Source organism: Lathyrus oleraceus, chromosome 7 (genome assembly GCF_024323335.1).
Source record: "Lathyrus oleraceus cultivar Zhongwan6 chromosome 7, CAAS_Psat_ZW6_1.0, whole genome shotgun sequence".
Taxonomy (NCBI): Eukaryota; Viridiplantae; Streptophyta; class Magnoliopsida; order Fabales; family Fabaceae; genus Lathyrus; species Lathyrus oleraceus.
The window spans coordinates 193015668-193042539 of NC_066585.1; the positions used below are offsets into that span (position 1 = coordinate 193015668).

The window sequence follows — 26872 nt, forward strand, 5'->3', positions numbered from 1 at the left end:
TTCATCGCCGAGGATATGTACTTGTACGACCCATGCCAACAAACTTACACACCATACACCTCAACATCTAACCCCCAACAACATTGTCAGACCGGATACACACAACCCCCTATCCGTCAAACTTTCCATTCCACCAACACACAAACATACAACCAAAATATGTCATACACCCAACCCCAATACCAAGAGCATACCCCATACCACCACCAACAAATTGATCATCAACCTGAGACCCAACATCGCTTCGCACCCAACACATCACCCTATCAAAGTCGCCTTAGCCAGAACACCCAACGATCATTCAACACCAACCGCCCATCCTCCTAACATAGCCAAGAAGCCCAAACCTCACAAAACAAAAACCTCGAACAACCCTATCTCTACCAAACACCCCAACAATTTTTCCAACCTTTCCTCAACGCATCATTCACACCCATGTCTCCCTTCAACCGTCTCGGTCGCCCATCAATGAGTCAAACACGGCCCATCTATTATGGCATGGTTCATGAACTTAGCTACGGCGGTACACCCTCGATGCATATTGAAGACTATGCCAATTTGTCTGACTACCTCAATAGGCCATCTCCTGTAGTTGGTGGTGACGCTTCTAGCCCCTCAGATGCTCAAACACCAGTGGTGAATCATCAACATGGGTTAGGGTAACGGGTTATGGTAGCTAGGGGATGTGGGACCGGAGGTCAATTAGGCGATCTCGGTCATCACCATTAGGCTTTTTTGTGTAAACGAGAATTTTTATTAATATCAATTGGTCTTATTTCAAAAGTATGTATCACGTAGATTGTTTAACAAAAAAAATTGCATTTTACACTGAGGTGTCAATCCAATTGGCGCCTCCTCTCAAGTGATACACATGGGCGCCAATTGGATTGACTGCACCATCTGCCCTAGCCAATCCAATTGGCGCTTCCATTGAATTTTTAAGAGGAGTCGCCAATTGGATTGGCGTCTCCTCCTAAAAGTGGGGTACTTTGAGAATTTTTTTGAAAACATGGTTATTTTGAGAATTTTCTTGAAAATCAGGGTTATTTTTGTAAAAGTTCCCTTAAATAAGTTTGTTTAGTAAAATATTATATCTTTTAAAAAAATAAAAAATTCTCTTACTAACGCTAACTTTTTCCCATTAATTAATCATTTTTAAGAATATTTTGTTTCTAATTTTAATTTTTTTTAATTTTTATGAGATATAAAATACACACTAATAATAAGAGACGTATATCTTTTATTTTTAAAATAATAATATAATATAATTGAATGACACATTTTTATAGATGATGATGTAAAACTATTATATAGCCAAATAACTTATCCACTTTTTAACAAAAATTCTACTATTTTTTTCTTTTTTATAAACATATCTTTATATTAAATTAAAAAGTAACTGGCTCACTTATTTCATTTTTCATATTTATTTACCAACCCGCTTTTTTTATTTTAAATTTTTCTTTTCTTTCTAAAGTAGGAATATCTTAGTAATTTTTCATATATAAAATAAATGCTGCATTTCTTGTTGGAAAAGTTTAAACCTTAAACCCCCGGTAACTGCATTTCTTTCCTCTCATCAGCGATTGATCGAAATTTCCCAAGGTACATTCTCTTCATTTCTTCAATTTCCACTTCTACAATATTCTAGGGTTTCAATCAAACTAGCTCAACTCATATTTTGTTTGTGTGAAACTTCCCATAGTCAATTTCTTTCTTGTTTTAAGCTCTTTGATTCTTGATAGTGTGCGTGTTTGCGCGCGAAAACTGATACTGTAATCGATGCTGTTTGCTGTTGCGATCTTTTGCTGAGATAATGTAATCGTTTGATTTCTAATTTGTGTTCAGTGAAGAAAGATAAACATGAAAGTTCCGAACGTTCCCCGCCGTCGTGCTGCCTCTGCACTGAGGAAATTGGGAGTTATTGGTGGAATTGGCTTGTATGTTGCTGGTAATAGTCTTTACAATGTTGAAGGAGGTCACCGAGCTATTGTTTTCAACCGGCTTGTTGGTGTCAAAGACAAGGTCTTCTTTTTTTTGCTATATGATTGTTTTTTTTAGCTTAGATGATTAATTCAAAGAATGGTTGGACTGATTTTGTTACTCCAAATTAGGGTTTCTTGCTGGAAATTAAATTTGTATCTTGTTTGATATGCAGGTTTATCCTGAAGGAACACATTTTGTAGTTCCATGGTTTGAGAGGCCGGTAATCTATGATGTCCGTGCGCATCCCCATTTAGTCGAGAGTACTTCCGGGAGTCGTGATCTCCAGATGGTAAATAATTAATCTAGTTTTACTTATACTTGCATGTTGTAATGTGGATTTGGTTTTGATATTGAATTCTTAGAAACACTCTTGGAATTGAAATTTCATATCATTGACTCTTTATATTTATTGTTTAATTCATCTTGATTGACAGAATAAGTTTTCTTAGGAGGAATTTTTAACATTTGCTTTTCCCCTTTTTCCCTCCTTATTTTGTGATGGTTTACTAGTTGTAGAAATAGTTTTTACATAAACTCCTAATTATGACAACTGTTTATTGAATAAACATTTAGTAGAGTTTCTATCGCTGCATCCCTTTATATTTAGGAATGTTTATACTTGCTTAGCTGATTCCTATTTGCAAAAGCTTTGTTAAAGTTTTCGGTCAACTGCTAGGGGAGTTTTTGCATTAAATGGCCATTTTGGATATACCGAATTCAAATGGTAAGATTTTAATGATTAATGATATAATTGAATCCTGTGTTATTTTGATTTTTCTCATCGATTGTAGAAATTTCAATCCTGTGCTCTAGGCATCGGAACTTAAATGCCTCATCAAAATCTCATATTCTGAACAACTGGTTTGCTTTTCATGTTTAGCCTCTGTATTGGCATCCATACTTTCTCACATAATATCTGCTAACTGTACTTTCTCCCACTTTCCCAGGGTTGTTTGATGCCTTATTTATATCTCTTATAATTTATTTGGATGACAATGTTAGAAGTTTTAATTAATAGTACTTTATAGATTGAAAAGATGTTTGGTTTCATGAAACCAATTCCCAGGACTTCATGTTTATAGACTAGTACACTGTAGATGTTTTGTAAATTTAAACATGTGAAATATTGATATTTACTTTAAATTTCATATTCACTTTACAGGTGAAAATTGGGCTTCGAGTTCTTACCCGTCCTTTGCCAAACCAGTTACCTACAGTTTATCGAACCCTTGGCGAGAATTATAATGAAAGGGTTTTACCTTCAATCATACATGAAAGTTTGAAAGCTGTGGTTGCCCAATACAATGCCAGCCAGCTTATTACCCAACGAGAGGTAAGGATAATGCAGTTAGTTTTATAAAATTAAAATCAAATCTCATGTGAAGTGGGGAAGTACTATTATTTTGTTTGTTTTATTTACATCTCCGTAAATTTCAATTGTCAAAAAAGAAGTATCTGTTTTACTTTTAACTGACCTATTCTTTGTAGGCTGTTAGTCGTGAAATCCGAAAGATCCTGACTGAGAGGGCAGCCAACTTTAATATTGCTCTTGATGATGTGTCAATTACTAGTCTGACCTTTGGCAAGGAGTTTACTGCTGCAATTGAAGCCAAGCAGGTGGCTGCACAAGAAGCTGAGAGGGCCAAATTTGTTGTGGAAAAAGCTGAGCAAGACAAGAGAAGTGCTATCATCAGAGCACAGGTAAGATGAAACTATTAATACATATACAGTTGCTGCTGTGATGCGTGAAGTTTTTGCTATTTTGCATTTTCAATGCATATTACAATTAGAATGTGTTGCTTATTATTCTATCTAGCCCCAAAGTTCATACTGTCTTATTTGTTCTCTTGAGCATGATATTGGATTCGACTTTGGTAATGACTAACAAGTGTCTTTGTTCATAAAAATCTTTCAGACCATTATTGATCTTCATTGCATGTGAGACCTATTTTGTTTCCTAAATATTAGTTGCCTCTGACAACAGGGTGAGGCTAAAAGTGCCGAACTGATCGGACAAGCCATTGCCAACAATCCAGCTTTCATCGCACTGAGGAAGATTGAAGCTGCAAGAGAGATTGGACACATCATAGCAAATGCAGCAAACAAGGTTTACCTGAATTCAGATGATCTTTTGCTGAATCTTCAGGAGATGAATTTGGAGCCTGGCACAAACTGAGCTGGTTAATTGGCATTCTGATTTAATATTGCTTCGTGAAATAATCTAGATTGTTGAATTTTATATTTTGCAAAGTTAATTCAACTACCAAGAGTGTGTAGCTTATCTGTATCATCGTTACATCTTTCATTAGGACATGTATTGTCTGCATTATGTGGCCTATTCTTGGTTGGGCTCTTACCCTATGAGTTTGAAATAGCATGATTATAATGTGCAAGCAAACTGCAAAGGGTATGTCATGTCCCGACATCTATGAAGTTGTACTTAGCGTGTGTTTGGCTGTTTCTAGAATTGAATTGGAAATAAAGAAAAACTAGCTTCTACGAGCTTTACTTTCAAATTTAAGTTAAGCATTTCCTGTTCGCCGTCAGTTTTGGCACTGGCCCACGCCATTGTCCATGGTTTAGTTCCCATTGACGGGTTTGTTTAATATTGGGCATCCATAAAGGTTTAAAGTTTTTTTTTATGATATTTAGTAAAAGAATGAATTTTATAACAATAAAAAATTAAAAGATATTACATTTGTAATAAAAAAGTAAAGTTTCACTTTTGAACAAGTTCTATTGATGCCTTTGTGCCTTTCTCTCTATCTCTTTTTAATCATTTTTTCTCTCAACAAAATATATTATTATAATTATTTATTTGTCTTTTAAATACACTAAAGGTAGCAAATGTAGATTGTAGCTCTTAAGATTAATTTATTGAATGAAAATGAATGGTTTTATATATAGCCAATTCAGAAATTGAAATGAGTAAAATAAGGATGCATGATTTATATGACAATATCATGGCTATTTTTAAGGAGAACAAATCAATAAAGAATCTTATTCCTAAAGAATAGGTTTATTCATAAACAAACAAATAATCCTAAATTTGAATGAGTGAAAACTAAGTAACAACTCTCTCCCAACATACCCTCCCATAAACTGAATTGTTATTTAAGAAATACATTCAGTTTATCTCTTTAATGCTGCACATTCCAAGTCTTTCTCTCATCTTCACGAATACTTCACGGTTCAAGGCTTTGGCCAGGATGTCGGCTAACTGATCTTTAGTTCCACAGTGCACTAGTTTAACTTCTCATTGATTTGTCAACTCACGAAGAAAGTGAAATCGAACATGAATATGCTTACTCTTACCATGCATAACAGGATTCTTCGAAAGTTTAATCGTTGAACTATTATCACATAAGATAATGCACTTACTTTGCTTAATCCCCAACCTCTCAAGTACATGCATCATCCAAATGCGTTGAGCAGCACAGGCTGCTGCAGAAATAAATTCGGCCTCAGTGGTGGACAACGAGACCACATACTGCTTCTTAGAACTCCAAACAACTAATCCATTCGACATCTTAAAAACATACTCTGAGGTGCTCTTTCGGTCTTCAAGATCTCTGGCATAGTAATTGTCCCAGGAAGCTAACAAATTCTCTTCTTCTTCTCTTTTGTAAAGCAACCCCAATTCAGTGGTTCCTCTTGAGTAGCGCTGAATCCTTTTCACAACTTGTTGATGCATAGTCGTTGGAGCTTCCATGAAACGAGTCACCAGACTTACAACATATATCAGATACGACCTAGTGGCAGTTAAATACATAAGACTTTCCACCATTTGCTTGTATATGGTAGCATCAACCTTCAACCCTCTAACATCCTTTGTGAGTTTGCACCCTGGAAAAATTGGATTATTGACAAATGAGCAATTTCGTAAACGAAACCTTTCAAGTACTTCATTATCATACTTCCTTTGACAGATAAAAATGTCATTTGAAGTTTGTGTGACTTCCACGCCAAGAAAATATCTCATGCATCTCATATCAGTCATCTAAAATTTCTTTTTCATTGAGCTTTTGAATTCTTTGAACATTTTCTCACTACTTCCTGTAAAGATGGGGTCATCCACATAGAAATTCACAATGAGAATGTGTCATCCTCCTTCCTTATTTATAAACAAATTTTGATTGCTCGTGCTTCGTTCAAAGCCTTCCTTGACAAAGTATGATTCTATTTTGTTGAATCATACTCGAGAGGCTTGTTTAAGTCCATAGAGAATTTTCTTTAGTTTATACACTTTTTCTTTTTCACATATCACCTCATATCCCTTCGGTTGTTCCACATATACTTCCTCTGATATCTCTCCATGTAGGAATTCACTTTTGACATCGAGTTGATAAATTTTCCATCCTCGACTAGCGACAATGGACAAAGTTATTCAAAATGTATCCCATCTTGTCACAGGTGCAAATACCTCAGTGTAATCGAATCCAACTTGTTGGACATATCCTTTTGCAACAAGATGCGCTTTGCATTTTTCTACTTCTCCTTTCTCATTTATTTTGGTCTTAAACACCCACTTAACACCAATTTTATTTGCTCTTGTTGACGGGTCTGTTAATTCACATGTTCCATTCTTCTTAATTGTTGCAATCTCATACTCCATTGCATCCCTCAATACCTGACTTTTGGCTGCTACTTCAAAGGTGGCGGGATCATTTGAAATAAACATAGCAAGTTGTTGCATCTCATGGGTAAGATGTTCCACTCATTCATTTTCCTCTTCTGACAATCCAGCTCCAGACGCATAGTCTCTCATCCATATTGGCTCTCTTCTTTCTCTTTTTTCAGGAGCATTGATTCTTTCATCTTCTGAATCTTTATTCTCCTTATTATCTTCATCTTCATATTCATCTTTTGAATCTTCATTCTCCTTATTCTCTTCATTTTCTTCGCACATAAGATCAAAAGAGTTAGTTTTTCCTGTCTTCTTCCAATCCCACTTTTCCATTTCATCAAAAACTATATCTCGGTTAATGATGATCTTCTTTGTTTCTGGATCATACATTCAAAAATCTGTGGACTCGTCACTAACTCTCATATACATGCACTTAATGCTCTTCTCATCCAGCTTCTTCCTTGTGACATCAGGAATATGAACATGTCTTATGCATCCAAACACCTTGAGGTGTACCACTGATGGTTTCTTTTCTTTCCAAGCTTTTTCAGGTGTCATGTTTGGCAAGGCCTAGGTTGGACATCTATTCAAAACATGAGTGGCCAGGTTTGCTGCTTCTGACCAATACTCCTTTGGAAGATCTCGTGCTGCAAGCATACATCGCACCATATTTATCAAGGTTTGGTTTCTTCTTTCTGCAACTTTGTTCTGTTGTGGTGAGTAGGCAGCAGTGAGTTGTCTTATGATCCCATTCGTGTTACAATAGTCATTGAACTCTGATGAAGTGAATTCTCCATCTCTGTCGATGCGTAAACAAATTATGTTGTATCATGTTGTCTTCTCACCTGATTATTTGAACCTTTTGAATGTACCAAAAGCTTCAAACTTGGCATGTAGAAAGTAGTGTTGGTGTAAGCCCTAGAGGCCAATACTTTTGGTACTTGTATCGAATTATCTATTAATAAATAATAAAAGGCTTTTTCTTTATTATGGTTGATTAATAAAGTCCCTGGAATAGATAGTCCGTTTAATGTATTAAGTGTGACTTAATCATAAGAACACATTAAACATAAGGACATTATTCTTAAAGTATCCGTAGTCGAGCTTTAGTGTGAAGTGGGATAACATTAAAGCATTAAGACTATTATGTTTGTAGACTGATGATCACATCTCATGGATCATGGATAAAGAGTTATCAAGTCTTAAACATAGGTATGAATATTAGGAGTACTATTTATACCGAATTGACCCGCTATGAGAATAATATATAGAAAGTTATGCAAAGTGTCATAAGTTATTCTCATGGTGATAATAATGTATACCACTCTTCGACCTGAAACCACTATGGATCCTAGATGTAGAGTCGAGTGCTTTATTGTTGATCCAACATTGTCCGTAACTGGATAACCATAAAGACAGTTGATGGGTACTCCACAAAGCATGCTGAGGGACATGAGTGTCCTAGATGGAATTTGCCCATCCTGCGTAACAGGATAAATGTCTATGGGCCCAATATTGAATTGGACAAGGGTGACACTGTCTATACCTTGTGTTCAATATAGACATAAGGGCAAAGGGGTAATTATACACATAATTATTATCACAGGAGGTTTTGTCATATCACATGACATTTTCGTGTCTTGGGTAGCAGTGATGTGTTGCTAGATACCGCTCACTGTTTATTATGTTAAATGCGTGATTTAATATAATTGCCAACGTCGCGAAAACCTACAGGGTCACACACAAAGGACGGATTGATGAGAAATAGAGTAACTAAGGAACACCGTAAGGTAAGGTGCACTTAAGTGGGAGACGAAATATGGTAAGGTACCAAATACTTAAGTGATTTTGGCATATTATGAGATATGGGCCAAAATACACTTAAGTGGGCTTTTTAGCTTGAAGCTCACACAAGTGGTTCTATAAATAGAACCCCTTGGGTAGAAGCATTGTCACTCCACTCAAACTCAAACTCAAGTAAAGACTTGGAGTTTGGTTTCCCTCTCTCTCACTCAAAGCCTTCATTCATAACAGCTAGCACTGTGATTGAAGGAATCCGTTCGTGTGGACTGAGTAGAGACGTTGTCATCGTTCAACGTTCGTGATCACTCTGTGGATCTGTATCAAAGGTTTTGATCATTATCAGAGATCTGCACCAAAGGTTTGAATCGCCACAAGAGGTAACGATTCTATCACTGATCATGCCCATTTGTAAGGATCATTAAAGGAGAAGTTTTTAAATTCCGTTGCGCCTTGGATGGTAATTCTCCTTCAGTGGTATCAGAGCCACTTACGAAACCATGAATTTGATAACTATTTTGTTCTGTATTAATATGATTAAAGACAGAATGAATCAAAAATTAAATTGAGATCAATCAAGTTACATATATATGATATATGTAATCCTGATGCAAAATACATTATATATGATATAGTGTTCTCGTTTCGTTCATTCAAACACTCAATGATTGTTTTCCTTTGAGCGATCAATGGTCGTTTGCTTCTTGATCCGACATTAGTATGGTGAAGCAATGACGTGTTGATCAATCATACTGAATTAACAATCGAGATGTGTTTGACGGTATGAAATTGATGCATCAGGGTTAGTGACGGCACAAGGGTTGTGTTGTCAGAGAGTTATGCGATTGGGGTTTGACTGCACAAGAGTTGTGCTTTCTAAACATTTTTTGGAACAGTGTTAACCGGTTAACACATATGGTTAACCGGTTAACGCAATCCGAAATAAAATTTTTGAGTTTTTCAAACAGTGTTAACCGGTTAAAGCTTTTGGTTAACCGGTTAACGCGAGGCAGAAAACAGTTTTCCAAGACATTTTCAAACAGTGTTAACCGGTTAACGCATTTGGTTAACCGGTTAACACAAGGCAGAAAAGAATTTTTTGAACAGATTTCAAACAGTGTTAACCGGTTAACGCATATGGTTAACCGGTTAACGCAAGGCAAAATTCACCCGTTCGGCTAGCTCAGTGCTTTAAAAGTATCAAGTGTTGATGCGAAAAGCGACATTGTTTTTAAATGAATTGTTCATTAAAATGTGGTGATCGGTCGTCGAGATTTAATTTGATTTTAATTAATTAAAATAATAAAGTGTTTATTATTGTCTTGTGGTGATCGGTTATGGCCTTAGTCTTTCTTTATTTTGTTTTGGGTTTTAAAATACGACCTGCGTGTCGTGCCTCTCTCTTAATCTCCCAAATGTAACTTCTTTTCTCATCTCACTCCCTCGTATGTAAAACAAGTTTTTTTTGTAATGTAATGATATGAAGAAAGCAAAGAAGTCAGTGCCAAAGGAGGACAACCTTGAAGATCTTGCTTGGAGAAGCTTAGATCGTTGTAGGTTAGCTTAGGTTCTCTCATTGGCTTGGGAGAACAATTGCGCTAGGGGCCATAACTGTTTCATTTTAATTATATGTATGTTGATGCATGTGAATGTATGTTGATGCATGTGAGAGACGGTTTATATGATAAACAAGCCGGTGAAATCAGAAAAATTGCAATTCCCTCAAATTAAATATTAAGTTTATGCTTTTCAAGTTTTAACACTCATCAAGACTAGTATCGAATAATGTAGGTTTCGCCTACGCGAGGTGCATGTTCTATATTAGTAAGGTGCGATGGGATAATTGTAATATCCAACTGTTAAAACAATGGGTCAAACTTAACTAAACAAATTATAATAAGATTATATATATGTTTAGAAGCAAGAGTTGGGAATGATCCATATGATGGATTGGAATAAGGAGTTATTCACCCAACTGAAATTTTCGAGAGTTGTATGAGATACAATTGGAAGGAGTTCCTACCTAAATAACCTAGTTTTGTGTAATCCACCTACGCGGACTTAGAACTAAGTGAAATATGGATCTCGACCCACTAGAAAATCTTCCAACGGGATTTTACGAATCAAATGATGAGGGTCATTTGTTTTGAATAAAATAGTGGGAGCATATTTAATTAAAGGCCTAATTAAATATGTCAATGATACTTATATTTTCATTAATCCTTATGTAGATTACCATGACAGCAAACACCTCTAACAACATCCTGCGATCAATCCTTGATAAAGAAAAATTGTCTGGGACAAATTTTCTGGATTGGCACCGAAATCTAAGGATTGTCCTCAAACATGATAAAAAGCTGTAAGTCTTGGAGACACCTGTTCCTGAAGAGGAACCTTCTAGTTCTGCGCCTAAGGCAGAAAGAGATGCTTATAAGAAGCATGTCGATGATGCCAATGAAACTGCTTGTCTCATGCTAGCTACCATGAACTCAGAATTGCAAAAGCAACATGAGAACATGACAGCGTTCGATATGATCGAACACCTGAAAATGCTTTATCAAGAGCAAGCAAGGCATGAGAGGTTTGAAGTTTCAAAAGTCCTTTTTCAAGGAAAGTTAGCTGAGGGAGCCCCTGTAGGTCCCCATGTGCTCAAGATGATTGGGTATGTGGAAACCTTGAGAGATTGGGTTTTCCCCTCGAAAAGGAACTTGCGACTGATTTGATCTTGCAATCGTTGTCAGATAGTTTCAGTCAATTTGTCCTAAATTTCAATATGATTGATATGGACAAATCGCTCCCTGAACTGCTCGCCATGTTAAGAACTGCCGAGCAGAATCTGAAGTCAAAAGGGAAGTCCATTCTGATGATCGGAAATGGAAAGAGACAGAACAAAAGGCCCACTAAGCAGGGTGATAAAGGGAAAGGCAAGGAAGTTGCCAAACCCAAACCCACCGTTGCTGCTTTAAGGCCTAGTGGAGGCATAGCAAAAGAAGGCACCTTCTTCCATTGCGGTAAGACCGGACACTGGAAGAGAAACTGCCCAAAATACCTGGAAGATAAGAAGAATGGAGTAGAGACTTCAACTTCAGGTATTTTTGTTATAAATTTATCTACTTTTGCATCATGGGTATTAGATACTGGATGCGGTTCTCACATTGATACAAATGTGCAGGGACTAAAAAGGAGTAGAAAATTGGCAAAAGGTAAAGTTGACCTACGAGTTGGCAATGGAGCAAAGGTTGCTGCTTTAGCCGTAGGGAATTATGTATTGACTTTACCTAGTGGTTTAATAATTCAGTTAGAGAACTGTTATTATGTACCTGCAATTAGCACGAATATTATTTCCGTTTCTTGTTTGGACAAGTTTGGTTTTTCATTCATAATAAAGAACAATTGTTGTTCAATTTATTTGAATGATATATTCTATGCTACTGCACAAATGAACAATGGACTATATGTCCTTGATCTTGAAATGCCTATTTATAACATTAATACTAAAAGGATGAAATCTAATTAGTTAAATCCAACTTACCTTTGGCATTGTCGATTAGGCCACATAAATGAGAAGCGCATTTCCAAACTCCATAAAGATGGATTGTTGGACTCTTTTGATTATGAATCATATGAGACATGCAGATCTTGTTTAATTGGAAAGATGACAAAGTCTCTATTCATAGGAAAAGGTGAAAGAGATAGTGATCTTTTGACCCTCATACATATTGATGTATGTGGACCACTGAACATGCCAGCCAGAGGAGGTTTTTAGTACTTCATCACATTTACTTATGATTTCAGTAGATATGGTTATGTGTATTTAATGAAACACAAATCATAGTCCTTTGAAGAGTTCAAGGAATTCAAGAATGAAGTACAAAACCAACTAGGTAAGAATATTAAAACTCTTCTATCAGATCGAGGTGGTGAGTATTTAAGCCTAGAGTTTAATGACCATCTGAAAGAGTGTGGGATCCTATCCCAACTCACTCCTCCTAGAACACCCCAATGGAATGGTGTATCTGAGAGAAGAAATCGAACCCTGTTAGACATGGTCCGATCCATGATGAGTCACACCGATCTTCCAAACTCCTTTTGAGGACATGCACTATTGACATCAGCTTATACACTTAACAGTGTTCCATCCAAAAGGTTGAAAAGACACCATATGAGATATGGAGTGGTAAGAAACCACATATGTCTTACATGAAGATTTGGGGTTGCGAAGTTTATGTGAAACGACAAATTTCAACCAAGCTTGAGCCCAAATCTGACAAATGCTTATTTGTGGGGTATCCTAAAGAAACAAGAGGGTATTACTTCTACAATCCTTCTGAGGGCAAAGTGTTTGTCGCTCGAACTGGAGTATTCCTAGAAAAGGATTTTATTTCCAAAGGAATCAGTGGGAAGGAAAGTAGAGCTTGAAGAAATTCAAGAATCACAAAGCATATATACACCTATGGAGGAATTGGAGCAGGAAACACAAGTAGTTGTGTAAGAGCAACCTGCTCAAGTAGAACAAGACCAGCGTAGGTCAAGCAGGATACGTCACCTACCTGAGAGATATGGATATCTCATAACAGATCAAGGTGATGTATTACTCATGGATCAAGATGAGCCTGTGACCTACTCATGGAATCTTCGTTTGGATGAAACAGTAAAACAATATGGATTCATCAGGAACGAAGATTACCCTTGTGTCTACAAGAAGGTTAGTGGGAGCATGATCGTTTTCCTTATATTATATGTAGATGACATATTACTCATTGGAAACGATGTCCCTACCCTGCAACAAGTAAAGTCTTGGTTGGGGAAATGCTTTTCTATGAAGGACCTAGGAGAAGCAGCCTATATATTAGGAATCATAATCTATAGAGATAGATCACAAAATGCTTGGCCTAAGTCAGAGTACATAGACAAAGTGCTGAGACGCTTTAATATGAATGGTTCCAATGGTTATGTGTTTTGCTTAAATGGTGGCACTGTGAGCTTGAAAAGTTCAAAGCAAGATACAGTTATTGATTCTACAATCGAGGTCGAGTATATTGCTGCCTCAAGTGCAGCAAAGGAAGCTGTTTGGATCAAAAAGTTCATTAGTGAACTTGGCATAGTCCCTAGCATTGTGGATCCCATTGGTCTCTATTATGATAACAATGGTGCTATCGCACAAGCTAAGGAGCCTAGATCTCACCAACGATCCAAACACATACTCAGGCGCTATCACCTCATTCGAGAGGTAATAGATAGAGGAGATATGAAAATATGTAAAGTACCAACACTTGACAATATTGCTGACCCACTAACAAAGCCTCTTGCACAGCAGAAGCATGATGGCCATACTAGATCAATGGGCATTAGGGGTAATGCCTGATTGGCTCTAGTTCTAGTGGGAGATTGTTGGTGTAAGCCCTAGAGGCCAATACTTTTGGTACTTGTATCGAATTATCTATTAATAAATAATAAAAGGCTTTTTCTTTATTATGGTTGATTAATAAAGTCCCCGAAATAGATAGTCCGTTTAATGTATTAAGTGTGACTTAATCATGAGAACACATTAAACATAAGCACACTATTCTTAAAGTATCCATAGTCGAGCTTTAGTGTGAAGTGGGATAACATTAAAGCATTAAGACTATTATGTTTATAGACTGATGATCACATCTCATGGATCATGGATAAAGAGTTATCAAGTCTTAAACATAGGTATGAATATTAGGAGTAATATTTATACTGGATTGACCCGCTATGAGAATACTATATAGAAAGTTATGCAAAAGTTCATTAGTTATTCTCATGGTGATAATAGTGTATACCACTCTTCGACCTGAAACCATTATGGATCCTAGATGTAGAGTCGAGTGCTTTATTGCTGATCCAACATTGTCCGTAACTGGATAACCATAAAGACAGTTGATGGGTACTCCACAAAGCATGCTGAGGGACATGAGTGTCCTAGATGGAATTTGCCCATCCTGCGTAACAGGATAAATGTCTATGGGCCCAATATTGAACTGGACAAGGGTGACACTGTCTATACCTTGTGTTCAATATAGACATAAGGGCAAAGGGGTAATTATACACATAATTATTATCACATGAGGTTTTGTCAGATCACATGACATTTTCGTGTCTTGGGTAGCAGTGATGTGTTGCTAGATACCGCTCACTGTTTCTTATGTTAAATGCGTGATTTAATATAATTGTCAACGTCGCGAAAACCTACAGGGTCACACACAAAGGACGGATTGATGAGAAATAGAGTAACTAAGGAACACTGTAAGGTACGGTGCACTTAAGTGGGAGACGAAATATGGTAAGGTACCAAATACTTAAGTGATTTTGGCATATTATGAGATATGGGCCAAAATACACTTAAGTGGGTTTTTTAGCTTGAAGCCCACACAAGTGGTTCTATAAATAGAACCCCTTGGGTAGAAGCATTGTCACTCCACTCAAACTCAAACTCAAGTGAACACTTGGAGTTTGGTTTCCCTCTCTCTCTCACTCAAAGCCTTCATTCATAACAGCTAGCACTGCAATTGAAGGAATCCGTTCGCGTGGACTGAGTAGAGACGTTGTCATCATTCAACGTTCGTGATCACTTTGTGGATCTGTATCAACGGTTTTGATCATTATCAGAGATCTGCACCAAAGGTTTGAATCGCCACAAGAGGTAACGATTCTATCACTGATCATGCCCATTCGTAAGGATCATTAAAGGAGAAATTTTTAAATTCCGCTGCGCCTTGGATGGCAATTCTCCTTCAAGTAGGACCATACTTTTCGGCTATAATTATCTATAAAAGTAATAATATACTTTCTATGACTGTGAGATTCAGGAGTAATTGCTCCTCATATGTCTGAGTGAATTAGTTATAGAGGTCTGGATGCTCTCCAAGTGCTTACTTTTGGAAAAGCATCACGTTGTTGCTTTCCTTTCATACATATGGTGCACACCTTGTATTGATTCTTCAATATTGATAGTCCTTGTACCATCTTCCTATAGGCAAGAGTTCGCATTCCTTTCATGTTAAGATGTATGAACCTTTGATGCCACAAATTTGTGACATTTTTTAGAGGTTACATTGAAATAGGCTTCTTTTGATACATTATTAGAGATAGAGGGAATAGATGCCAAAAGCACAAACATACGATTTGCGGATACCACAATTCGTATGATCAGACCTCTAACATCATGATAGATTCTACATCAACCATTCTTAATCAATATGGATAAATTTCACTCTTGAAGCTGATCAATGCTAAGGAGATTTGATTTGAGATCAGGAATGTAAAATACCTTTGTGATGACCATAACTCGTCCATCTATTTTCATCCGAACTTTGCCTTTTCCCATGACAACTAATTTGGAGTCGTTTCTCAACTTAACACTGTGTCTGAATGATTGATCAAGTTCAGTGAACCATTTTCTATTTCCACTTGTGATTACTGCATCCGGAGTCCATAAACCATACTTCATCTTGTGTGGCTCCTTGCATTTCCACATATGACATAAGAAGCATATCTTCTCTTTCATCCAGCTCTATGTTTTCTGCATAATTGGCATAAGTGGGACATTCGTACTGGAAATGTCCCATCTTGTGACATCGATAACACTCAACTGTGGATTTATTGAATGATCTTCCTCTGCCTCTACCTCTGAGTCCTCCACACCCTCTGCCTCTGAATCGTTCCTCAAATCGTAAATTAGAATTGTCTTCTGTAACCTTCAATGCTTGTTTCGTCACATCCTTCTGTTTTATCTTGTATTCATGTACAAGCAATGAATTGTGCAGTTCATCTACTGCCATCTTATTGATATCCTTGGATTCTTTGATTGAGCATACAATATAATTGTATTTATCTGACACTATGCGCAAAATCTTCTCAACAATATGTCTATCCTCCATGGTCTCTCCTGCTCCTCTCATGTCATTTGCAGTTAACAGGACTCTAGAAATATAATCATTCAAGCACTCACCATTTTTCATTTCCATAATTTCGAAATCCTGGCGTAGCCTTTGGAGTTGAGCTTGTTGAACTCGAGCATTCCCCTGATATTTTTGCTTCATTGAATCCCATAGTGCTTTGGAGGTGGCTTTGTTGGTGATTGTTTTCAAAATATTCTTGTCAATATATTGAAATAAATAATTCTTTGCCTTCAAGTCCTTTAGATTTTTCTCCTCCAATGTTCGATGTGTCGCTCCTGTGAGTGACTCTAGTGTTTTAGGCTTTTCATAGCCTTGCTCCACCAAGCTCCAGTACTCCTTTGATCTCAGCAAGTTTTTCATTAGCATGGACCAGTGATCATAGTCTTCGTCAAACTTCAGAATACTGAGAAGGTTATTATCGTCAGACATGGCTTGTTGTTGTTTCCTCTCTTTTTGTGTTTCACTCAATTTCTCTCTCTGTTCTTTCTAAAGACCTTGTGTGAGCTCTGATACCTCTGTTGAAACTAGATTGTAGCTCTTAAGCTTAATTTATTAAATGAAAATGAACGGATTTATATATAGCCAATACAAAAACTAAAACGAGTAAAATAAGGGCTCATGTTTTACATGACTATATCATGATTATTTCTAAGAAGAACAAATCAACAAAGAATCATATTCCTAAAGAATAGGTTTATTCATAAACAAACAAATAACTCTAAACTTGAATGAGTCAAAACTAAGTAACGACACTCTCCCAACAGCAAAGGCACTCCTAACCAAAGTAGCAAATCGACTTCCTTCGGTTACGCTTGTTTTATGAATCTTGATATTAATCAATCCCATGAATTTTGATGGCTACTATTATTTGCTAACCAAATGTGTGTATGGTAAACAATGCGTGTATGGTTCGAAAAAGCAATTTTTTTGTTGAATTTTGATTATTTTGGTGGATAGCATATGCCACATCAGCGTCAGGTGTATGCCAAGTAGGCATGGCAACGGACGGGTCGGGGACGGTTTTTACCTCTCCTAAACTCAAACCTGAATCCCTAAACAATCATCGTTCCCCGCCCCAAACCCAAACGAGGATGGAGAATTAAAACTCAAACCCGAATCCCTAAACAATCCTCGTTCCCCGCCCCAAATCCAAACGAGGATGGAGAATTAAAATCCAAACCGAATCCCCAAACAATCCTCGTTCCTCGTCCCAAACCCATACGAAAATGGAGAATTAAAACCCAAACTCGGCCCAAATGGGTTTGGGTTGGGTTCAGCCACCAACCATTTAGTAAAATCAATTTTTTTAATAAAAATATTTATTTATTTAAAATTAAATTACATTACAAATAATAAAATAAAACAATCTCAAAAAGTTCCATACATACATTTCAAATATTTTAAATAATTAATACAAATATATTTAATATTTCAAATTATCAAAGTTAAATAATAGTAACGTACATAATGAAATAAACGGGACGAGCTCGAGGTGGGTACTAGTGTCCCCATTACCCGACTCGTCCCCATATTTTTTAGTCGGGAAAAATCCAAACCCAATCAAAGCGGGTTTTCCCCGTCAACTTCGGGGCGGGTTCAGATGGATACCTGCGGATACGGGTTATGTTGTCATGCCTAATGCCAAGTAGTATCCTATTTTGACTTTGACTAACGGGGCAAATATAAAGGATTTGATTTTCTAACTGACCGAACTATAGTTAAAGGACCAAAAATGATATTTCCCCTAGATTTAATCATAATTTAACCATGATATTTGTGCAAACATTTGCCTCTCGATAGATGTGGCTAATACAAATCTCCTAGTCCTGTCCGAGCAGGGATTTAATCCTCTGAAGCATTTCCCATCCAGATCCTAATTTCGAGTTCCCTCCTTTTAGAGTATTGTTGACTTATTGACCATCAACTTAGAGTTCCACTTTCGTATAACCCTTTTCACATACTAGCTTCATGCCTACGAAGACTCCCCATAACTCTGCCACAGTAGCTTCACAAGTGCCTATGTTTTTTTAAAAACCTCCTAGTCACCCTTCTGTTGAGTCTCTAATCAATCCATCAAAACTAGCCTTCTTGATCTTGTTAACTACACTATCTGTATTGAGTCTCATCCACCTCAATGGTGGTGGCTTCCATCCTTCACGAATGTTAATCCTTCGGATTGTGTTGTTGTTTTGCTATTGTCAAAGACTTTCTTGATAACTAGTCACTTTTAGTAGGGTATTCTCTATCAAATTCGTGGGCAGGCAATGTCTTCTTCATGTGAGATTTTTTTGAATATGAAGATGTGATGAAGCTCAGGGAAAAAAAAAGAAATACAAAATTTTAAAAAAATATTAATGCTTAATGTCAAATCAACAGTGAGTTATTTGATGTCATGTGAGACATCAATTTTTATGTCATATGCCACATGTATAAATTTAACATTTTTATTTAGAATTTATCAAAGATAATTAACTTGATTAAAAAATAACATTTATTAATTAGAAAACCAAGATAAAACAAACAATTAATTGATTAAAAATTTAAGTAAGCCTACTATAAACAACATCCTTAAACTATGTACTAGTATAAACTATTTCTAAAACAAAAGACAATTAAATTGGATTATTTTTACACAAATTATAAATTGTTTTATTAACCATCTAAAAAATTTATGAAAATAAACTGACAAAAAGGTTTATAAACAATGTTCAAACAATTTTTATAAATTCTCTACAATCTCACAAAACTTTAATCATTAAATAACAAATCTTATGTCCTTTTCAATCTAAATCCACTTAAGATATTTCTTGTTGAAATTGCTAACTCGGTAACAATGGTCCACCTTATTTACTGTGTAGCACTCAAATGTAATGGGGTCTATGAGGAGAGGTTGCATGTTAATCGTGCCCACACAAGCATCACAATCTTAGTAGCCGAATCTTCCATTTGATAAGTACCATAGATGGTGGGGAAAAGCTATCAAATACAAGCCATGGATAATGGACTCCTATTTCTGATTTCAGATTCAACATTTTGTTGCCAAATGAAAAGTACTGCTTATCCGCCAAAGGACCATAAATTTATTTAACTACATGCATATCAATTTGTACTATCAAAAACCAAAACCAATTAGAAACTTCCATTTGAGGTTGGCAATGTGACAAGAATATGATAGAGAACCCTACATGCATCCCTTTCAGCAAAAAATCCCAAATGAGATGTGAATCACTTAAGTATCTGTCTTATTAACAAATTCCAAATTCTGTATAAGGTTTTCATCGTAATATTACATGAGTAGAATATTCCTATCCAAAACAACAACTTGCAGACAATAGCATTATACAGATGCGATAAAACACCGCTAAATTCAAATCCTCTGTTGCTAATGGAAAATGACAATTTGATGAGTAGATAACTTCCAGGTCTTCCATTTACCTGCAAAATAAAGAGGAGCCAAACAACCTTAAAACTTGAAGTCTTTCTTCTTGGACTTGCCATCTTTTTCTTGCATCTTTCTCTTCCTCTTCTTCTCATTCTGCACCAGGTGAAGAGATAGTTAAACATACAAATCTGAGACCAATCTTTTTTGAGAAAAAAGGTATAGATCTGTATGATTTGAGAATTGAATACAACATACCTCGGCAACCATGTCACTGAAATCCTCACGCTGACTCCGCAATTTCTCTTCCTCCCTTGCTTCTTCATACCTGGAATAGTTCCAGAAGATGTAATAAACTAGATAGACGGTGTAAAATCACTAACGGGTAACAAAACCTATAAAACATAAGTCATACTTTGCAGGTAAAACGTTCTCCATGGCATCCAACTCCTCTGGCAGTAAAGTGACATCCACTTTATCTGTCTTTTGACCTTTAAGCAAATCAACCTGGAACCATAAAACATGTTATGCCACAAGAAAATATGGCACACACACACCCAAAAAAAGAGTGAGAAAACTATGCATTCTTACCCTTTTAGCCCCTGACTTGTCCTGAGTGCCAGTGCCAACCACATAACTGGAGAGAAATGGATATCCGGATTTATTATGATACAAACAATTGTGATGGGAGAAAAGGAAAAAAATATATAAAAAATAAAACAAATTTAGCATACGTGTGCGTAGTTCCAAGCAAAGTTCCAGGAGCAAGTTTTTCCTCCTTTTCTTCAAGGACCTTAACAGAAAACATGATTAATGACATCAACTAACTGGTCAACAGAAGCTAAAGCTGATGGAAGAACAGAAGTAAACAGACTCACTTGATAAAGAGGCCTTTCAGGTTCCTTTCTCTGCTGCTTACGAAGGTCAATAACATCAGGTGTCTCCACCCCAGTGGGTGTGCTGAAGACAAAAATGCAAAAAAAAATGAGCTCCACAAACAAAATATACACAAACTAACCACCAATATGAAGAGAACTATAAACTATTAACTATTAACCACTCCTTAACTAAATTAGCCACATGATGGGTTTCTTTATTTCACCTCAATTGATCATTTACTATGCTAATCCAAAAAAGATAACAATACCTTGACAGGCTATCAACAGATTGAATACCGTCTTCAAGTTCTTCCTCCTCCATTTCTTCTTCCTCTTCCTCCTCCTCTTCTTCCTCTTCTTCTTCCTCCTCCTCTTCCAAGTCACCCCAGTGTTTGGTTTTATCAATCGGCTCTTCCTGCATTGAGAGAACATTTATGTAAAATGTAACTAGGAATATGATAGAAACTGAAGCTTTCACATGGTATGTGTTAATAAACCCAAAATTCAGAAAACAGAGTCTGATAACAAGAATTATTGACAGAAAGAAAAATACAACCAATAAGCAGATTCCTTTGCCCAGGGGCAACGGCCACACCCAAACTTCAAAAAACGATGATCCCCCTCCAGTGCCACCCATCCTCTTGATATCCAAAACATAGAGCATTAGGATATTGTCGGGCTTTAAATCTAAGTATCCTAATTTCTTTCAACATTTATAAATGTGTCTTGATAAAATATTTAAAGTGAATGTGATTTTGGAGGCATTTAAAATACTTCACATCAAAACAGCTTTTGAAGCAATTAGATTGGGTACTTTTAACACCCAAAACCAAGGAAATTAAACCCTAGCAAAATAGGTGGAATTACAAAAATCCACTCCCTGGGTCTCACTTCCCATCATTTGCTCATATGATGCCTATCTTCATCTTCTCTACTTTAGTGACCTTCACACCGCCTAGCAACACAGTGCCACTGAAGATCTGTCCTGATCTCTTTACCCTCATCACAGCAACAAAGTAGCGCCGGAAGCAGCAGGGCGAGGTTCACTACAATAGTTGCCATCACTGATTTCCAGCAATATCTCAATAAGCCGTTGACAGCAATGATGGCCAGCATGGGGAGGGACATCAGTACTGTCAAACAGGCTTTAGGGACTTCTCAAATTCACCTCTTTTCACTGGAGACGTGTCATGTGAGGCAATAGAATACTTCTTGATCCAAGTACCATCGATGTTGGAATATTAACAGCCATATAAAATGCCATCAACAAAAGCAACAACTGCTATGATGATTATAACTCTTGCTTATTGATACTGCCAGTAATATCTCAAAGTCGACAGCATCGACAACAAGTACTCACACCGAATCACAATTGTGAGGTTTCCATTATTGAAATATAGGAACAAGACCTTTTTTTTCTTTTTCCTAATTTTATAATTGAGTGAGGGTATTTGATTTTATTTTATTTTAGATGATAATAACACTTCATACTTTCATCATCTAAATAAAGAAATTTCCCAATAAAAGAAATCTGATCACTTAGACGAAACAAAAAATTTTGCAAATGAAAAAAATTTAAATACTTTACCAGAACAAGATATAAACTTGAAGGAAATTTAATTGAAGTAATCAAATTTCTTAGAACTTTATATTCTTTTAAACTTTCAAATGCATTATGAAAACATAATTTAGTTTCAAATATCAATCTTAAAGGGTACTTGATTTTGATATCGAAAATCATAAAAGGGAAACAATGGACGATTATGGGCAGTAGTTACCCCTCTAATTGCAAAGCGTTTCTTTTATGTAAACCAACCTCATAATTAGGCTGATCTTGCTGATGAACACCAAAAACATCTCCATAAAGTGGGCGCCCAAACTGCTCAGACACAGTCAAGTAATGAAGTCAGTGAAGTGAAAAAGGGGATGAAGGGGTGTTGAAATCCCTTTAATGGAAACGAAAATTCAGAAACCCATCATTATTATTTTAAACAGAGATGAGTGAATATAAAAACTGTACTTCGTCAACAGGAGGCTTGCCCCAGCCACCAGGATGATAACCAAAACTAGCTCCTGGGGGAATCGGAGCATTCAAGCCAGGGATCTTTAGATGAGGGTATGATGGTGGAGGACCATATCGCTGGAAAAGAAAAAAAGATAAAGTTTCATGTCATAAAGAGCCGTGAACAGAATAATATCACATATACATTCCAAGATACTGATTTTACCTGCATGTTGATAAGCCATGGAGGAGGAGAACCCTCAGGCATGCCAAGAGATTCTTTCAACTCGTGTGATAACATGCCAGGTTTCATCTCCCTCAACTTTACCTGCACAGCAAGCAGTATAACAATGTCATATAATCTTGACACTTACACAGATCAATGAATAAATCATACCAGAAGGTGAAGAGTTAACATAATGAAATCTAAAACCAAGCCTCACAAATATTTTTTTGCATTTGACAAAGGTGAAGAGTTTCACATGAACTATCACTACTCAAGAAGGAGATGAGATAAGAAAAGCTGAGGGCTTAATTAGTTTGAGAAACTGTGTTCGTTTTCATATTATTTTGGTTTTTAACTAAAAAATTGATACAGTTTTCATTTTACTTAATGTTTTCAAATATTTGTATGGAAAAAGAGAAAGTAACTTATTGTATTCGCTTTCCACTATTTCCTATACAAATATTTGAAAAAAGTTGGTATTTTGTAATTAAAAGTGAATACAGGATGTGAAAACATAAGCATTTTTTAAGCTAAATATAGCCTTTAAGATCTTGGGTTTTAGAAAACCCTATGAAGCATGTATGAATGTATGCAACATTTTAAATCTAGCATTAACATTTTAAAATGAATTATACCTCAAACTCTTTTCCTTCATGATACAGGTCCCCAAGAGATGACAGCTTTGGCTTTGTCTGATATTTAAAGAATGCATCATGAAGAACCTGGCAACCAAGAAACAAAGCCACTTGAGAAAGGGTTGAAATATTTGACTTCTGATCACAACATAAAAGCATGCAAGCTAGGAAAATGGTGCAAAATTAGAAAAAAGAAACCTGATAATCAATATCCATTTTCCCCATTTTTGGTTGCATGCGTTCCCGTTGCTTCTGTTTCAACTTTTTGCTGTCCTCTTTTTCAATATAAGCCTGCGTGAGAAAGTGTAAGATAACCTGGCAAGTAGCTACAACAGCAATGTAATGAATATAAATAAAAAGACATGAACATATGTATCGCAAAGAGAAAGTTTCGTATTAAGTTGAAAAAACAAGAAAATGAACAACTGATGTAGATCGACAGCCGACAAGTATATAAAACACCAGTTGGAAGACAAAACACATCATCATTCCCAATATAAACAAAAAGTGTGTTCCATTACTGTAGCTTATTTGAAACATCTAAAACTCAAATTATGTGCAATATTTCTTCAACGTAAACAAATTTCCCCCCATATAACAATTAAAAATCAGAAGACCACCATCTGTCTTATGACTGCGAGATTTTGATGATACGGTAGTAACATCTGGTTGTCAAACTAATAAACAATGTGTAACCATGAAAGCCAGTTCAGAAGAGTGTAGAAAGCCAGGTCAGAAGAGTATATAAGTGTGACATTCCAATACACACATCATATTAATTTTGTAAGTAAATTACACAAACCATGTTTTCTTGGAATATTACCCTTTTTTGCGGGTAATAACCCAGACAAAGAATCATAACATATGCAAACAAATGAGATTGCATTACCTGTCTGATTTTCTCAATTCCTGTGGCAGCAATAAAATCAGGAAGCTGAAAGGGCTGTTTCTCAATACCTCTTTTACCCTGCAAAATGAATAAAAATTATGAGATGCAAATAATTCACGTGTACATGACTATGAAATTATGTGGACAAGAGGAATTCAGCCCGAGCATTAAGAACGGTGAAAGGTATCTGAAAATTCAAAGCATAACTATTAGCACTTTATTTATAAATAAATGTTCAATGGAATTACAAAAAAAAAAAGGATAAATGATTATAAGCCCATGTTATACAACACCCATATTCCCAAGCAATCTTAACAAAGAAGTAAAAGATAAATGATTCAGGCTACTCAGTGCCAAACACCTACAATTCCAGGTTTGGTGATTGCCACAACTGCTCCCCTGCAAGTACCACATACATACATATAAGAGAAACTGTATCGATGTCATCTTCCTAACTCTATCCATACACCCCACATATAAGTAGACCATAACCCTCATAAATATTTGCATCTCTAAACCATAACTATCAATTAAGAATGCTGCTTAACCTGCAGAAATTTTCTCTTTTGACACCAGTGCCTAGGTACAGGTACAGTATTTCTATGAGACTTCAAGAACACCAACAACTTTGGATCTGCTGAAGTAGCATCCCACACCTTAAAATGAAAAAGAGAAGAAAAAATACGGTCGCATTAAAATTGCATGATGGCCATGTTAAACCAGACTAAATTAAGAATGAGAACTCAAAGTTTATAATTGGGGATACCACAACATAACGTATACCAACCTCAACAACATCTGGCCTTGAGCTTATCTGCTTTAGCTCGGCAATCTTCATCCTGCGTTGAAGCTGAACACAAGATAAAACTTTTAGCATAATTAGGGAAGCAAACACAAATAGCTAAATTGAATAAGCAAAAAATAAATAAATGTTATAAAATGGTAAACCTTTTTCTTCTTGTTTGAGACACCTTTCTCTTTGTTCTCGTTATCATTTTCTTCCTCTTCAGAATCAGAATCAGAGTTTGCCTTTTTATTAGTAATTGAATTTTCTGCTGACTCATCCTTCTTATCATTATCCTAGATCCATTCATGTAAACAATTTATCAAACAATAAATGAAGACACATTTAAAAATAAACAATTCACACAAACTACTTACCTCTGTACCAGTAACCTCGTTTAAACTAAATTTCTCAAAGATTTTTTTATATTCCTCATCCAAGCCTTCATCTACCTTTTCCGGGATATACTCAATTTCAACTTGTTGGACAACCTAAAATTTAAGACAGAAGACAGCATTAAATAGGCATCATTTCCAATTTGAGTTTTAATGGTGTTGCCTCTATATCGAGAATCGACGAAATCATTGACTGAAATTTGGATGGAATGGTTACAAAAATGGATAAATTTAACCGCTGAAATCAAAGAGAATGGGCAATGTTGACAGGTGAAGATGTCTTAAACTAATAACTAATAATCATAGAAATATTTTCATCACTTTGTAATGCCAATTCCCAACCTCTGAGAAAAAGTGTCTATGACCGACATTTGTGATTATATTTAACTTATTCATTTTTTCAAATTATTACCGGTGTCGAAGTATAAGTGTCGTGTGTGTTTGCCTTCCCGTGTATGCTTAGTAACATATCACTCTCATTTCTTTTCTTTTTCAATTATCATTCATCAAACAAAAATTTGGTGTTCCCCTACTTCGCATTCACTTATCCTTCAACCAATACTAAAACTATGATATGCTAAATTACGGGCTCAGTTCAAGTTCAAACACCAACAATTTTACTATAAAAATGTGAACAATATAATTAATAGTGATAGGGCAATTTTCGATTATAAACCTAACCTAACCAAAATGCTGGCGGAGAACAAGAAGAAAGATGATAACCTGATGTGCTTCAGTGGTTTCATTCGTGTCGTCAACGTCTTCGGAGGCCTTTGCATCTGGTTCCTTAGAACTCTTATTGATCTTCTTTTGCTTTCGGCGACGGCGACGGCGCTCGCTTTCCCGTGATTTCTTGGTGGCACCGGAGATGGCGCCGAGATTAGAAATGGCATTTTCCGCGGCCATGTCTACCGTTTTTGGTGGCACCAGAGCTACACGAATGGGGGCTAACCGAGCGAGTTTAGTGCGACGATGAATTCGGGCGCGTGACTTGTTGGGTCTTTTAGTATTTATCAAACATCAGGAGAAATTTCTTAATGCATCTTATATATCCTCTTAAAATTTTAAAATATCCTAACTTCAAAGATTTTCCGAAGCATCTAATTTTGATGGAATATTAGAATATTATGGAAAAATGTCGTGTATATATATATATATATATATATATATATATATATATATATATATATATATATATATATATATATAACCAATAGATGGCAAAAGTCGAGAACAATAATAAAGTAGTATGATGTCAAAATATAATATAATACATAATACTACTATATATTAATATACTATTGTGCATGTCGAACTAATTGTTTTGCCTCCTCTACCATCAATCT

The 26872-nt window shown here is 36.1% G+C and overlaps 3 protein-coding genes across 4 annotated transcripts; 1 reads left to right on the forward strand and 2 right to left on the reverse strand.

The window, feature by feature from the left end:
• Window positions 1-1476: 1476 nt before the first annotated feature.
• Window positions 1477-4488, forward strand: LOC127100410 (prohibitin-1, mitochondrial). The gene is made up of 6 exons (XM_051037560.1): window positions 1477-1605; window positions 1849-2025; window positions 2159-2275; window positions 3149-3319; window positions 3475-3687; window positions 3971-4488. Exons 2-6 carry the CDS (start codon window positions 1864-1866, stop codon window positions 4160-4162), a joined length of 855 nt encoding a protein of 284 aa, XP_050893517.1. The 5' UTR covers window positions 1477-1605; window positions 1849-1863; the 3' UTR covers window positions 4163-4488.
• Window positions 4489-5242: 754 nt separating this feature from the next.
• LOC127102854 (secreted RxLR effector protein 161-like) lies at window positions 5243-5986 on the reverse strand. The gene has a single exon (XM_051040180.1). It carries the CDS (start codon window positions 5984-5986, stop codon window positions 5243-5245), a length of 744 nt encoding a protein of 247 aa, XP_050896137.1.
• Window positions 5987-19563: 13577 nt separating this feature from the next.
• LOC127100411 (uncharacterized) lies at window positions 19564-26579 on the reverse strand. Of its 2 annotated transcripts, none has more exons than XM_051037562.1 (18): window positions 26250-26579; window positions 25509-25622; window positions 25296-25427; window positions 25135-25197; window positions 24896-25003; window positions 24348-24425; window positions 23657-23749; window positions 23459-23545; window positions 22824-22925; window positions 22616-22735; window positions 22412-22474; window positions 20865-21010; window positions 20596-20677; window positions 20452-20510; window positions 20309-20354; window positions 20133-20224; window positions 19976-20045; window positions 19564-19873 (listed from the first exon to the last, which is right to left on the reverse strand). In XM_051037562.1, the coding sequence occupies exons 1-18, from the start codon at window positions 26430-26432 to the stop codon at window positions 19802-19804; spliced, it is 1710 nt and encodes a 569-aa protein (XP_050893519.1). In that variant the 5' UTR covers window positions 26433-26579; the 3' UTR covers window positions 19564-19801. The 2 variants fall into 2 exon arrangements, with proteins under 2 accessions (XP_050893519.1, XP_050893518.1); XM_051037561.1 differs by having other exon boundaries at window positions 20865-21235.
• Window positions 26580-26872: the final 293 nt, after the last annotated feature.